This window comes from Bos taurus, chromosome 9 (assembly GCF_002263795.3).
Source record: "Bos taurus isolate L1 Dominette 01449 registration number 42190680 breed Hereford chromosome 9, ARS-UCD2.0, whole genome shotgun sequence".
Taxonomy (NCBI): Eukaryota; Metazoa; Chordata; class Mammalia; order Artiodactyla; family Bovidae; genus Bos; species Bos taurus.
Window position 1 is genome coordinate 60,331,561 of NC_037336.1, and position 16,003 is coordinate 60,347,563.

At 45.4% G+C, this 16,003-nt stretch overlaps 1 protein-coding gene across 6 annotated transcripts in view; it reads left to right on the top strand.

Annotated features, from left to right (window-relative positions):
- BACH2 (BTB domain and CNC homolog 2) overlaps nt 1-15,750 on the top strand; it is a 395,373-nt gene extending 379,623 nt beyond the window's left edge. For all 6 annotated transcript variants that reach the window (XM_059889877.1, XM_059889876.1, XM_024996978.2 and 3 more), the window contains 2 exons: nt 1,406-1,612; nt 9,195-15,750. In XM_059889877.1, coding sequence (XP_059745860.1) covers nt 1,406-1,612; nt 9,195-9,680 — 693 coding nt within the window. In that variant the 3' untranslated portion in view covers nt 9,681-15,750. The remainder of the gene's footprint in view (nt 1-1,405; nt 1,613-9,194) is intronic.
- The last annotated feature ends 253 nt before the right edge of the window (nt 15,751-16,003 follow it).

Here is a 16,003-nt window from a genome sequence, read left to right on the forward strand (position 1 = left end):
TAGGGTCAAAGAGTCGGACACAGCTAAAGAGACTTAGCACGCACCCATGCAACAAATCACCCCAAAACTTTGTAGCTTCAAACAATCATTTAACATTTCTCATTGTTTCTGTGGGTCTGGAATTCAGAAGTGGCCCATCTGAGCATGCCTGGCTCAGAATATCTCGTGGGGTTTAAGTCAGATGTTGGCAGGAGGCAACCTCTGGAGGTTTGCCTGGGCCTGGAGGATCCTCATCCAAGGTGGCTCATTCATGGGACTGATGAGGTGATGCTGGCTGTTGGCTGGAGACCTCAGTTCCTCTCTACCTGGGCCTCTCCACAATGTGTCCTAAAGAGAGCACAGTCTTAGATAGCGGTCCCCAACCTTTTTGGCACCAGGGACTGATTTTGTGGAAGATAATTTTTCCACAGACTGATTGTGGGGAAGATGGTTTCTGGATGATTCAAGCGCATTGCATTTATTGTGCCTTTTATTTCTGATCAAATGCTGCCGCTGGTCTGTCAGGAGGTGCTGGTCCATGGCCTAGGTTGGCCCTGATCTAAGAGGCCTAAGAAGATACTGTACAGGTCTTATGATGTCACCTCAGAAGTTACATGGACTACTCCCATTTCATTGTTTTGGTCAAAAGGCAGGAACATGCATCCCACCTTTTGACAGAGGAAGGTCAGCATCACATTGTAAAAGAAAATGTGAGAGCATGGGCCTTTTTATTTTCCAAAAATCCATAGTGCCTCATGGGTATATAATAGCACTGTGCAGCTAAAAGGCATGCCCCATTTTGCAGATGAGGAAACGGGGGCTCAGAAAAGTATGGTGACCAGCCTGAAGTCTCAAGTCTGGCAGGAAGGACTAAAAGCCAGTTCTAACTCCTAGATCTCAATGATGTAGCCTCGCCAGGGTCTCTCCCTATATCTGTCTCCCTTACGCTGCTGCAACTACAAATCACACCGACTGTTTCATCTTTCCAGCATCTCCAAGGTGTACAGGGCTCTCTTAATTCAAGTGTTTTAGATGATTCCTCAGATGATGTCTGTCTATAAATTGTTACTTCACTGAGTTGAGGCTCAATGGGAGTTGGTTTCAACTAATTGTAGAGCCCTGCTTACGAAAGCGCTGTGGCCATGACAGTGTATACATTTTCCATTGTTTCCATGCTGTTTGCTTCTAAGAGCTCAGGAATGATAACCACATCATAATATGTGTGTGTTCACATTGTGTTTGTCTGAATATTTCATCTTATTTATATTTGGAACAGGAAAGAATCATCACTGCTTGCTTCAGTTGTTTTCATAGTACTTGGTCATCATTAAAAAGGAGATTTTACCATTTTTTGATGTTCCACTCTCCAGAATGAAAACTATAAAATCCAGCTGCCATAATCATGTTCTGTTACTCTTGGTTGCAGGTCAAACTTCCATTTCCTGTCGATCAAATCACAGACCTTCCGAGGAATGACTTCCAGATGATGATCAAGATGCACAAGCTGACATCGGAGCAGTTAGAGTTCATTCACGATGTCCGCCGGCGCAGCAAAAACCGTATCGCCGCCCAGCGCTGCCGCAAGAGGAAGCTGGACTGTATTCAGAACTTAGAATGTGAAATCCGCAAACTGGTGAGTTGGCTCGCCCTTTGCTGTCAGCAACCTGGAATGACCAAGACTGATGCAGACTTTCAGTAGCAAAGGCCAGACAGGCAGAGAGAAGGGCCACCATTCAGGGACATTCGCATTGATTTTTAAAGGAGTTCTTAAAAAATAATAGCTTTACATCTGTAACATATGTGTGTCTATGCGGCTGTGTGATTGTGTGTCAGTATTTTATATCTTAGCCATTTGTATAGATCACAGGGGCAGTCGTCCCTGGGTGTGCTCAAACCACCAACCTTCCCCGGTGGCTCAGCTGGTAAAGAATCTTCCTGCAATGCATTTGATCCCTGTGTTGGGAACATCACCTGCAGAAGGGAGAGGCTACCCACTCCAGTATTTTGGCCTGGAGAATGCCATGGACTGTATAGTGCATGGGGTCGCAAAGAGTCGGACAACACTGAGCGACTTTCACTTTCACATTCGTATAGAGGTGATTCTTTTTTTTTGAAGTCTAATTGATTCACAGTGTTGTGTTAGTTTCCTTTGTACAGCAAGGTGACTCAGTTATATGCATATACTTTTTCATATTCTTTTCCATTATGGTTTGTCATAGGATACTGAATGTAATTCCCTGTGCCATATCCTAGGACCTCGTTGTTCATCCATCCTGTGTATAATAGCTTGCCTCTGCTAATCTGAAACTACCATTCCTTCCCTCCCGTAGAGGTAATTCTTCTTATTTTCCATTCAACGTGAGTCTAGAGCTAACATTTATTGCTGCATATGTGGACCAGGTATTATTCTGGTCTCTTTCTGTAGATGTCACATGTAATCCTCACATCAGCCCTATGATTTAAGTACTACTTTATCTCCATTCACAGAGAAGGAAACCAGAGTGCAGAGAGGTTTGATAACTCCCCACCATGTGATGGAGCTTGAAAGCAAGTCTGGTTGTCTGATCCCAGATCTTGTTATTGCACTTTCTCCTGCCTCCCACGGAGGTGTAGGTTAGGGGCAGGACGCCAGCCTGCCACCAGGGGCCGCTCAGCCACCTGATCTCCTGAAGCCCTTCAGCAGCCCTGGGGTCCTGAATTCTGCACTTCTGCCTCAGAGTGGTTGTCACCTCTTCCTGTGCCTGGGAGTCTTTTGTCTCTGAGACTATTGTTTGATCTTTCAAGCCTCCCCCTCACTCAGTAGTCTGCATTCCCTTCTGGATCAGCAACCTTAAACTACAGGAAGTAAATCCAAGTGGCCTCTGGTTCCTGACTGTACCCTTGAAGTACAGCCTCATTCAGCTCATTCATTGCTGGCCCAATCCTAGAAATTCATCCCAGGTCCCATGTCTGTGGCAGCCTGAAGAAGAGGGAGGCCACGTACTGTGGTCAAGACCTGAGTTTGGGTCCTCAGGCTATACATGACAGTCCTTTGCCTCATGGTAAGCCAATGTCCTAATGAGAACCTAAGAGCATGATAAGACATTTGAGAGTTCAGGTTCAGTTCAGTTCAGTCACTCAGGCGTGTCCGATTCTTCGAGACCCCATGGACTGCAGTATGCCAGGCTTCCCTGGCCATCACCAACTCCTGGAGCTTATTCAAACTAATGTCCATCGAGTTGGTGATGCCATCCAGCCATCTCATCCTCTGTCATTCCCTTCTCCTCCCTCCTTCAATCTTTCCCAGCATCAGAGTCTTTTCAAATGAGTCAGTTCTTTGCATCAGGTGGTCAAAGTATTGGAGTTTCAGCTTTAGCATCAGTCCTTCCAATGAACACCCAGGACTGATCTCCTTTAGGATGGACTGGCTGGATCTCCTTGCAGTCCAAGAGACTCTCAAGAGTCTTCTCCAACACCACAGTTCAAAAGCATCAGTTCTTCAGCACTCAGCTTTCTTTATGGTCTAGCTCTCACATCCATACATGACTGCTGAAAAAAAATAGCTTTGACTAGACAGACCTTTGTCGGCAAAGTAATGTCTCTGCTTTTTAATATGCTGTCTAGGTTGGTCATAACTTTTCTTCCAAGGATTAAGCGTCTTTTAATTTCATGGCTGCAGTCACCATCTGCAGTGATTTTGGAGCCCAAAAAATAAAGTCTCTCAGTTTCCATTGTTTCCCCATCTATTTGCCATGAAGTGATGGGACCAGATGCCATAATCTTAGTTTTCTGAATGTTGAGTTTTAAGCCAACTTTTTCACTCCCCTCTTCCACTTTCCTCAAGAGGCTCTTTAGTTCTTCACTTTCTGCCATAAATATGGTATCATCTGCATATCTGAGGTTATTGATATTTCTCCCAGCAATCTTGATTCCAGCTTGTGCTTCATCTAGTCCAGCATTTCTCGTGATGTACTCTGCATGTAAGTTAAATAAGCAGGGTGACAATATACAGCCTTGACGTACTCCTTTCCCAGTTTGGAACCAGTCTGTTGTTCCATATCCAGTTCTCACTGTTGCTTCTTGACCTGCATACAGATTTCTCAGGAGGCAGGTCAGGTGATCTGGTATTCCCATCTCTTGAAGAATTTTCCACAGTTTGTTATGATCCACACAAAGACTTTGGCATAGTCAATAAAGCAGAACTAGATGTTTTTCTGGAACTCTCTTGCTTTTTTGGTGATCCAACGGATGTTGGCAATTTGATCTCTGGTTCCTCTGCCTTTTCTAAATCCAGCTTGAACATCTGGAAGTTCACAATTCATGTACTGTTGAAGCCTGGCTTGGAGAATTTTGAACATTACTTTGCTAGCGTGTGAGATGAGTGCAATTGTGTGGTAGTTTGAACATTCTTTGGCATTGCCTTTCTTTGGGATTGGAATGAAAACTGACCTTTTCCAGTCCTGTGGCCACTGCTGAGTTTTCCAGATTAGCTGGCATATTGAATGCAGCACTTTCATAGCATCATCTTCCAGGATTTGAAAGAGCTCAACTGGAATTCCATCACCTCCACTAGCTTTGTTTGTAGTGATGCTTCCTAAGACCCACTTGAGAAACTTTGAATAAATGTTACTTGTTGTCTGGACTTGTGGAGACAGTGGGGGAAGGAGAGGGTGGGGTGAACCAAGAGAGTAGCACTTACATATCTCCACTACCATGTATGAAATAGACAGCTAGTGGGAGGCTGCTGTACAGCACAGGGGGCTCAGCTCAGTGCTCTGTGACAACCTACAGGGGTAAGATGGGAGTGGGGGATGGGAATGAGGCTAAAGGGAGGGGATATATGTATAGGTATAGCTGATTCACGTTGCTATGCAGCAGAAACTAACACAGGATTGTAAAGCAATTAAAAAATTAAAGAAAAAATTTTTAATGTTACCGGTTCTCAAGATAGTCCTGGACATCGTGTTTTGTTTTCTTTTTAATCTAATTAACACCCACCAAGCAGGGAAGATTTACGCGTGTTCAGCAGCTCCCGTCACCTACACGATAAAGGCCAGGTTCCTCAACAAGATGCACTGTGCTGTCTGTGACTCAGTCTACCCCTCTAGTGTCACCTTCCAGTCCCTTCCTGGAACTGGACCCCCAAGAAAGTCAAACTCGGTGCACTTCCCCCAGCCCCATCTCCTGCTGTCTGCACCTCTGTGTTCCTGCCTCGGCTGTGTCTCCTCTACCTGGGACAGTCCTCGACTGTTTTCTTATCTGTGTCTTTTGTTCCTTAAAAGTCAGGTTACTGTCTCCTCCTAGAAACCCCTTTCCTGAGTCTTTGGTGAGGCTGAGTCTCTGTCCTCAGAGCCCTTTCTGACATCTGACTTTGTACTTATCACATTAGTCTTGCATTATCTGTGTATCTGTCTGTCTCCTCAATCCTGGCCCTAGACTGTAGATTCCTCATGACAAGGACAGTCTTGACGATCTCTGAGTCTCCAGTGCAAGCCCACTGAAGCCTCTCAGGAAATATCTGTTGCCCTAAAATGTATTGGAAATTGTGACTGAGTCCTGGGATTGAAAATTCCTTCTCTTTTCAAGTTTTTCTTTAATGTTGTTCTAACAACAACAACGACGAGGCTTCCCAGGTGGCGCTAGTGGTAAAGAACCCTCCAGCCAATGCAGGAAATGTCTGAAATGCAGATTCAGTTCCTGGGCCAGAACGATCCCCTGGAGGAGGGCATGGCAACCCACTCCAGTATTCTTGCCTGGAGAATCCCATGGGCAGAGGAGCCTGGAGGGCTACAATCCATGGGGTCCCAAAGAATTGGACACAACTGAGCGACCAAGCACACACATGTAACAACAGCAACAAAAAATGTTTAATTTAAGCTGACATCAGGAAGCCAGATACTGCTGCTGGTGAGTATGGGTCTTCTGGAAGCCTGCTTGGCTTAGCTAGGTGCTCAGGCGAGGCTAGGCCTGCTGGGGATAAGCCATCGAACCTTAAGTATATGCCTATGGTAATTCTGGCCCTGCGCTCTTTTCCAGGTACAGGAATAAATCTAATCACCCATATTTGAGAAATGCCTGATTTTTTGTAATTAGATCTCTTCTCTGTGTACTTATGTCATACTGAACAAATTTAAAAAGTCTAAGCCACACACCGGGCAGAAACTTAGAGCTCTGTGCTGATATTGCTCAGCTGAAACCAGAGGGCATCTCCTAGTTCTCCCCTTGCCTTTTGGAAACCCCTTGAATAATGTGCTACCTTCCCCATGGAATGTGAGTGTCACACGCTCATCCACAGTACACCTGTGACTTAAAGCATCCTGCTGTTAACCGAGGCCTGGATTTATACGGCCTTTCCTGCAGAGAGCCAAAACACTGCCACAGGCAGCATTTCACTTTCTTCCTTCTAGAAAGTGGCCCAGGACATGTTGCAGGTCGGTGGGCATTGAGGGGTGGGTGACTTGGCCAAGAAGATGTGGCAGAATTGAGACCGAGATCCTTCCCAAGGATGGTGTTCCCTCTCAGTTTGCTGAGTTGCAGGTCCAGGGAAGGAGGTCCAAGTTGCACAGCTACTGGTGTAAGATATCCTTTCCTTGGGGGCCCTCCGGATGTGTTTTATTCCGTACCTCCACTTCCACCAGCTCGCTGGGGGGCGGTGTCCACAGGCTGGTCCCGCCCACTCACTCCCACTGGTCTCCCGCATGGCACTCACTCTGCTTTTGCAAACTCGCAAAATGTATTTAGCAAAATGTATGTCTCTCTCAAGTGGCACTTGTACATCTGTTTATTTTTCATCTTTAAAACATGTTTTCTTGATAAATTTATAAATATTTTAGCAGGTGCCCTTTCCCCATGTAAATCTCTGTCTCCGACACACGTGCCCACACTGCCTGCCAGATTGCATTCGTGTTTCAGCACGTGCAGCTCCCATGTAGGAGACCCCGTGGTCATATGTTTGCTTCACTCTCCTCTCGCTCTCTCTCAATCTCTGGCTCTCTCTCTTCCCTCTTCCCTCTTCCCTCTTCTCTCTCTCTTTCCCATCCTCTCTCATCCACTCCTCAGCCCTCAGCGTACCCTTGCAAAGGGTCAGGACTCACTTCACACCCCTTCAAATGTCCCGTCTCTCCATCCATTTCACTGCAATTGTGTCTCAGGGAGATTCCTTATGTTCTGTCTTGACACAGATAGTTATGACCACATTTATCTCTCTGATAGGGTGATGAATTTTAGTTACACTAGAGTCTATATGGCATCTTCTCTGAGGAGAACATCTCAGAACCCTGGGCTAGTACACTAAGCCTGTCTTAGCACCTCTGTGGGCACTTTCCATGTCCAGAGAGACTGGGTACTTGAGACTCACTACACAGTCCTCAGCCATCATAGGAGGACTCGTTGTGTTCAGTCGGTCTGCTGCAAAGGCCAAGAGCATGCTGATATAGGGTGAACCATAAGAAACTTCAGTAGTTGAGTTTTTTTTGCAATTTTCATGTGTTTTTTTTAATAGACTTGCTTTTTTAGAGAAGTTTTAGGTTCACAGAAAAATTAAAGGGAAAATAAGAGTTCCCACCTGCTCCTTCCCTCTGCTCACTCACAGTCTTCTCAGAGTGGTGAGTCTGTATTGATAAATTGTAATCACTCAAAGTCCATAATTTGCCTTAGGGGTCACTCTTGATGTTGTATGTTCTGTGGGTTTGGACAAATGTATAATGATATGTATTTGCTATGACAGTGACGTGTTGCATGCCCTAAAAATCCTTTGTGTTTCAGTTATTCTTACCTCCCTCCCCACCCCCAACCCCTGGCAGATACTGATCTTTTTGTGTCTCTATAGTTTTGCCTTTTTACAGAATGTCTTATAGTTGGAATTGGTCAGTTATTTTTGACCTTCAGAAATCAAACCCTAATGTATCTGGGGGAGATTTTCAACTATAACGTTGGAAACTGAGAGTTTCCAATTGATTCTCTTCAAACCCCAAATACCAGGAAACTGGAACCTTGATTGTCTACAGTTTTCTGGTGGGTGGAGACTTTGCTGGTTGCTTGGCCACGGCTTCCCTGGTGGCTCAGCTGATGAAGAATCTACCTGCAATGGGGGAGACCTGGGTTCAATCCCTGGGCTGGGAAGATCCCCTGGAGAAGGGAACAGCTACCCACTCCAGTATTCTGGCCTGGAGAATTCCATGGACTATATATAGTCCATGGGGTCGCAAAGAGTCGGACAAGACTGAGCAACTTTCACTTTTTTAGCTAAGCCTCAGAAAAGGATGAAGAACTGCCACAGGGAAGGTGTCATGGACGCTGGCACATCTCAGTGGGCTGCTCAGATGGAAGATATGGCAAAAATATGGATAGGGAACTTTTAAGTTTCTAGATTCTGACCTAGTCATTCATGAATGCATGCGTGCCAAGTTGCTTCAGTCATGTCCAACTCTTTGCGACCCCATGGATTATAGCCCACGAGGCTCCTCTGTCCATGGGATTGTCCAGGCAAGAATACTAGAGTGAGTTGCAATGCCCTCCTCCAGGGGATCTTCCTGACATAGGGTTTGAACCTATGTTTCCTGTGGCTCGTGCATTGCAGGCAGATTCTTTATCTCTGAGGCACTGGGGAAGCCCCAGTCATTCTTGAGTTACACTCTAATGTAGGATGCAAAAAACTGAAGTAGGAACCCCCCACAGAACACAGGGTATCAGCTCCTCGCATTCAGGCTGGATCAGTTCAGTTCAGTTCAGTCGCTCAGTCATGTCCGACTCTTTTCGACCCCATGAATTGCAGCACGCCAGGCCTCCGTGTCCCTCACCAACTCCTGGAGTTCACTGAGACTCACGTCCATCGAGTCAGTGATGCCATCCAGCCATCTCATCCTCTGTCATCCCCTTCTCCTCCTGCCCCCAATCCCTCCCAGCATCAGAGTCTTTTCCAATGAGTCAACTCTTCGAATAAGGTGGCCAAAGTCCTGGAGTTTCAGCTTTAGCATCATTCCTTTCAAAGAAATCCCAAGGCTGATCTCCTTCAGAATGGACTGGTTGGATCTCCTTGCAGTCCAAAGGACTCTCAAGAGTCTTCTCCAACACCACAGTTCAAAAGCATCAATTCTTCGGTGTTGAGCTTTCTTCACAGTCCAACTCTCACATCCATACATGACCACTGGAAAAACCATAGCCTTGGCTAGACCGACCTTTGTTGGCAAAATAATGTCTCTGCTTTTCAGTATGCCTCTTTTTCCTGTCTTATCCAGGTGTGTGAGAAAGAGAAGCTGTTGTCAGAGAGGAATCAGCTGAAAGCATGCATGGGAGAACTGCTGGACAACTTCTCTTGCCTCTCCCAGGAAGTCTGCCGAGACATCCAGAGCCCCGAGCAGATCCAGGCCCTGCATCGGTACTGCCCTGTCCTCAGACCCGTGGGTCTTCCCACAGCCCCCAGTATTAACCCCACGCCCCTGAGCGTGGAGCAGAACCTTGCCACCCCTCAGTGCGCGGTGGGGGAAAGTGCACCCTGCTGCTTGGAGCAGGGGGCAGCGGCCCCCGGCCCTCCCTGGGCCCCCAGCAACGCCTCAGAGAACTGTACTTCTGCTCGGAGGCTGGAAGGCACTGACCCAGGGACCTTCTCTGAGAGAGGGCCTCCCCTGGAACCCAGGAGCCAAACGGTGACCGTGGACTTCTGCCAGGAAATGACTGATAAGTGTACAACGGATGAACAACCCAGGAAAGATTACACCCAGTGACGGCCTGCCCCCGAGTTCTCAGCCCTCTCCCACACAGGTGTCCTTGGGTCAGGCTGCGGTGCTGTTCGTCTGTCGTCTGGAAGAACCGAGAAGGAATCTGGTGCACACTACAGCGGTCTTAGCAGCAATACTGTTTCTTAGTATTCTCTCCTCCCTTCAAGCAGGAGCAACATATAGTTACCTTCACAATGGTGCTACCCCTTGTTCAGGCAAGGAAAGACGACAGTGGCAACGCTGTCTGTCTGTGGGTTCATTTCAGTCTTTACAGGGATAGATTATAACACCTCTAGGACCCAACCACGGATTTCTTTTCTCAGTGGCCCATGTCACAAACCCTATCTCAGGAATTTCTTCTGAATGTTCAACTTTTTTCATGGAAGACAGCTTCTATACACATCAAAGTTTTATAGCTAGACTGTACATATTATATATATAATATATATGAAATATATTATCTCTCTCCATATGCAAAAGTCCTGCATGCCTCAATTTTCTCATCCTAAAACTGGAAACTTGGTTTCTCGTTTATAAACAGGTTCCAACATTCCTCTTCTTTTGTCTCTGATGCTAGAACCGGTTTGTAACTGTTAACCTGGTCGTTTTTCTTGCTTCACAGTTGAAGTTGTGCTTATTTATGGACAGAATTCAGTGTTGGAAGCTTTCTTTGACATTTTATTTCAGACCTTTTATTTTTTTGTTGGTTTAGTTTGATTTGGGCACTGTCAGACGGTGCCAGTTGAGTATCATAGGCTTTTTTTTTTTTTTTTTTTTGCGGATACTGTACAGTCAAGGTCAACTTTGCCACTTGCACTGAGTTTTGGGTCAAACCTATTTTCTTAAATGAAGTTGTCACTTCAGTATAACTCAAGTAAACTGTATATTCTTTGCTCTTACTTCAAAAAGTAAAACAGCTAATTAAAAAAAAAAAAAAGCACTCAGGTGATAATTATGTAAGAAAAACAATCTTGCCAAATAATGAATTCATCCTAGGATGTAGACAATAATCTGCTTGAATATTTTTATATCTCACCTCCTCCCCACCTTTTCCTAAGCAAAGTTAAAATGCAGAGAGTTCAGAGTTGATGTTCAGATTTCTAAGTGGGGAAAGAGTTTGGACATCTCACTGGAAAGTGCATTGAAACAGCGGGAATCGTCATGTTATACCGGAACTCAGCAGGCTTTGGCTCCTAGATACCAAGTTAGAACTGGTTTCTTAGACAGGGAGTAAGTCCCATTCATTTCAACACTGCCCCAGGCCTCTGCCTGCTCTGGATGTATAGGACAAGTAGGAACTTCTCCTTCAAAGGACTTGGCTGCTTGGCCACCCTGCCCCGGACCTGCCTCCCCTGGGACTCACCTGAGGGGGTTTGAGTCATCGCCCTGGGGGTCCCACCTTTCTGCGGCTGTCCTGGGGTTAATGCCGCTGGCCCCGCCCAAGTAGGAGAGAGCAGGACAGTTGTAGCCTGATGTCTGTTCCTGGCGCAGACAAAAGTATTTCTTTGTCCCTTCTTTCTCCAAATGCTTTAAGTTGCATCCTGAGGTTTTCCCACCAATTTTCTTGGTCTGAAGGCAGATTTCATCTGAGGCTTTGGACACGATGCATCCAGGAGCCCTCCCTGCCCCTTACCCCCACCACGCACCTCCCTACTCTCTCCTGATGATGATTTCCTTCTTTTGCTGCAAAACCAGTTGGCTTGCAACCCACAGAGAGTGGCTTCCCTTGGCTCAGGGGGCGTGTGGGCCCCTGGCTGCGTTTACAGGAAGGGGTGCAGACCCCTTGAAGCCTGTGTTGGGGGAGAGGTCAGCACCCCCTCTTCTGTGGGTCCTCCAGCTTGGCTGCGGGGAGGAGTCCCGAACAGTTTAATGTGGGGGTGGGGTGGTGGGCTGTGGGGACTAGATGGTTTTGTTTCTTCATTTGTGCCATTGTTTGGACGATATTAAAGCTGCATGTGAAAGGGGAAATTAGTATATGACGTAGGCGAAAAGTGAAATCATAGTAACATGTTTTAGTATTATTAACTTTTTTCTGTACAAATATTAGTGCTAAATGTTTAAATATGTATGAATGCCAGAAATTTGTTGGTTCATGCGGTAGGGTTTAAAAAAACAAAAAAAAAGGCTTTTCTTTGAAAATAGTTCCACTTTTAGAACCTGCCTCTGGGTTTTTGTTTTTTCTCGTGTGTGTGTGTGTGTGTGTGTGTGTGTGTGTGTGTGCACTTGTCTAAGATACGTTTTGCTCCTGCTGAGTCGAAGCTGCGGTTTCTGTTGTGGCTGTTGGAATTTCTTGGCCTAGTTCTGTGCTTCTCTGAGGTTTGCCTTTGGGGAAAACTGGGGACAGCTCCAGTTTAAACTCAGTGTGAAAGCCGTGATCCATCATAGGTGTGTGTTCTGGTGGAAGAGTTGGCTAAAAGGTTTGTTTGTTTTTTTTTTTTTTTTGGTTTTTTAACTCTCTTGTTGCCTTTTTTAAGTGACCTCCTCTTCTTTTAAAAAAGGAATGTTTTCTGCTCATATCATAACCAGGTCCAAACTGGCTCATTGCTGTGAATGACCCTGGTACCCACTCATGTGCACCTGGTCATCTTGACCCCGTTTTGAACGCCCCCCTTTCCTTTGTCCTGCGCTGCTGGCTTCCAGCTGGGGAGGGGGTTCCTATATTTCTCTCCCCCAAATTCAGCCCATGGCCTCCTCTGGCCAGCTCCTGCCTCAAATGTCTTCCTCTTCCCTAACCACACCCTTGCCATGCCTGCCATGGGAACCAGTTAAAAACACTGCTGGAGAAACCGTCTTTCGATTTCTTGGAGATTTGAACAAGTTGTTGGAATTTGGTTCACTGTCCACCAGGAATAGCGACTGGCTTTTTTCAGTTGTTGACATGACATGTCTGTGTCTCTTACTGGTCTGAACCATGTGCTTGTCAAGATTATTTCCAGGTTGATTCAAAGGGAGGACTAGCTGGGGACCAGGGTCCAGGTTGCCTCAAGTGGAGTTTTAAAACCAGCCTGTCTCCTTTTCCTGGGATCCATTAGTGAAACCCGAGTCTTTTATGAACGAGAAAAGCAAGTTAACAGCAAGGAATAGTGTTTGTGTGGAATGGTGACATCTAGTTGTACCATTAAGGTTCTATCCTTACAGATATAAGGAACTCTGGCATTTATATTCCAGCCATGAAATGTTCAGGAGGGTCCTTATGACAGGAAATTGTGTCTCCAAGTGGCCGGGGTAGGCATGGGCTGCTGCAGCAGGGACAATGGAGGTGATCCTGTGGCTACTTAACATCTGCCTGAAACTAGTCCTCCCCTCGGATCTGCCTTTTTTCTGCTTGTGTCTCCAGACAACCTCACTTCGTTCAGATTGGTCCGGCTTGGGCAGGTGCATGCTTTGCTGTATATGTCTGTTTCTCTGCGTTATCTGGGGGTGCCTTGAATAAAATAACTTCATGACATACTGATTCTGGAACAAAACCATGGCAAAAACAAACAAACAAACAAAAAAAGCTGGAAAAGTGACTAGGCCACCTGCTCCTCCTCTTCTGGGTTCCCTTACTAATGACTCAGGCATCAGAGGTGATGCTGCCGTAGAGAAGGGTATTTTGTATAGTGTACAAGTAATTTATTAACTGTATTTCTAAAGGTATGCTGCTTTAAAGATGCACTATGATTTTGGATTTAATCCTTGTGTTGCTTTCCCAAGGAAGTAAAAAAAAAAAAAAAAAGGCTGATGATTAGTATGTCAGCTGCCACTTCTCCTTGAAAAGGAAGGCAGGGACCAGCAACAGAATTCACATGAGGGGACTTCTAAAAACCAGGTGGGCACACTGAAGTCCAGTGCTATTATCAAGAGGTCTAAACCTATACTTTCTCTCTAAATGCTTTATGATTGCCAATAAAGAAGAAGAAATGAACAGACAAAGGTGCGAAAATATACAGCTTTGAAGAACCCACTTGCGCCTTCAAGCTGATCCATGTGCTAGATTATGTAGCATAATCCTTTCAAAAGGAGTAAAAACCTGCAAAGCTCTTTAGACTCCCTATTGGTTCCCTGCTGCTACTGCTACTGCTAAGTCGCTTCAGTCATGTCCGACTCTGTGCGACCCCATAGACGGCAGCCCACCAGGCCCCGCTGTCCCTGGGATTCTCCAGGCAAGAACACTGGAGTGGGTTGCCATTTCCTCCTCCAGTGCATGAAAGTGAAAAGTGAAAGTGAAGCCACTCAGTCGTGTCCGACTCTTAGCGACCCCATGGACTGTAGCCTACCAGGCTCCTCCGTCCATGGGATTTTCTAGGCAAGAGTACTGGAGTGGGGTGCCATTGCCTTCTCCCTAGCTCTGTACATTATAACCGTTTTCAACTAGGAGCCACTTAATAAATGACTTCAAACTGCACCAGTAGAACTTAACATTTGTTGGAGGAGTTGCTGATCAAGAGGACAAAAAGAATGAAGTTTTGTCCTCAAATCAGTATAAACAGGCAAAGAAACACAATTTTTTTTTTTTTTTAAAGAATAAAGCTATTCACTGGATCATGAGTTAGTCTTTCTTCCCCAAATTGAGGATTTTGCTGTGGGTTCCATTACTGGCAAGTCAGTGCTCAGTGGGAAGCCTTTGTGGAATTGGAATTCGTGCAGGCATTGTGTGTGCCTGGAGGCATTCTGTGTGTAAGCTGTGTGTGCCGAATACTGCCCAAGCTATCTCCTGACCCAAGCATCGAAGACGGATGCTGCAGAATAAAATATATTTGTACACAAATAGTGCGTGCAAGCAGTCTTTGTACATAGAAAAAAACCTATTGTGGCAGATGGAGGATAAATTATTCGACTGACGGTGCAAAAACATTTCTTGCAAAGAAAAGTAAGTGTATAGTATTTTCCTAAACTCCACCTTGGAGATAGTATTTATAGCAAATGAGTATCAGTGCATTTTCATTGTCATATGACAAGGATGCTGCCATGTTGTGAAGAAAACCCACTCGGTTGCAGAGGCCCACCTTCATAGCTCTGGTTTCCTGTTTCGACACCGTGTGTGCGTTTCACTCTCCAGCAAAGGACAACCAACTTTGACTTTCCTTTCCATTCCAGTGGACTGACCTCAGATAACACAGTGGCCTCCTTAGACACAGAAGTGCACCCAGAGTATGCATTTCAGGTAGACTCAACTGCAGCACCGGACGCTCCTGTGGGGACAGGAAAGAGTGAAGGGATTTGGACAAAGAGAGGTTTTCTTCCTACAGTTTGATGCTAAGTCTTCTACCAAAACATGCCTGGAGGCAGAGGGGTGACCTCCACGGGAGTCCTAACAGTGCAGTGTGCATGTGTGAACGCTGAGAGGCCCATTCACGCCCCGGCGTAAAAGACCTGCCACTTCTAGTGAGAGATTCAGACGCTTCCACGGGCGTTCAGGAGCTTCGGGCACTGGTCAGACACGGTGAGCCGTTCAAGACAAGTGCCACCTTTGCTTGTGAGGTCCTATGGGCCTGTGAGAATTTGTTCCAGAACCAGTCTAATGCAAGTGCACCTCCAATCTATGCCTTACAAACTCCAGAGGCCATTTTCAAAACAGGGTTTTCTCAGTGTATGCAAGGGGCTACTGCCCCTCTCCTCTTCCTCCCCAGGTCGAACAATACGGACAGTTTTCACACATATCTACCTGTATAACCCTCTGTACCTCTCATAACTGGTCAACGACTGTAACAGGTTACATCAGGTGTTTTTCTACATACTTTTTACACAAATTCTATGCGATTAATGTAACTTAATTCAATGCATCATTTTGTTGTACTAGTTCTTAGGCTTGTCTTTTTATTTCCTAAGTGATTGTGGTTTTTTCTTGTGGTTTTTATTGTAAAAATGAAATGGCTGTTGATGCTTATTCTCTGTAACTAAGAATTTTTACCTTTTTTGGGGGAAGAAAAAAAGCATTGTTATGAACTAATGAATGGAAACTTCATTTACTCATTGTAAATACACTATTGTGCAAAAAAAAAAATTCACTCAATTGAATTGCTAGTGTTAACTGAATTTTGTCTAGACACCATTTCTGTTGATGAAATAAAGACATATCATTATGCATTGTAAACTGATTTTCTCTGATCCCTGTGTTGGAGATTATAGAGCCAGAGGCCTTCGGAACGGTTTCCTTCGAGAGAGGCCATGCCTCTCCCTTGTTTGGACCCTTACCTGCTACCTGATTAATCTGATAAGAAATCTTAAAAGTGTGATAATGCTAAATGCAGTTCTTCAACTCTCAATTTAAAAAATCCTTAATGCCTTTGAGAGTAGACAAAAGGCACTAAACCCAGTTTCCTGGTTTTGATATTGTGCTATCATTA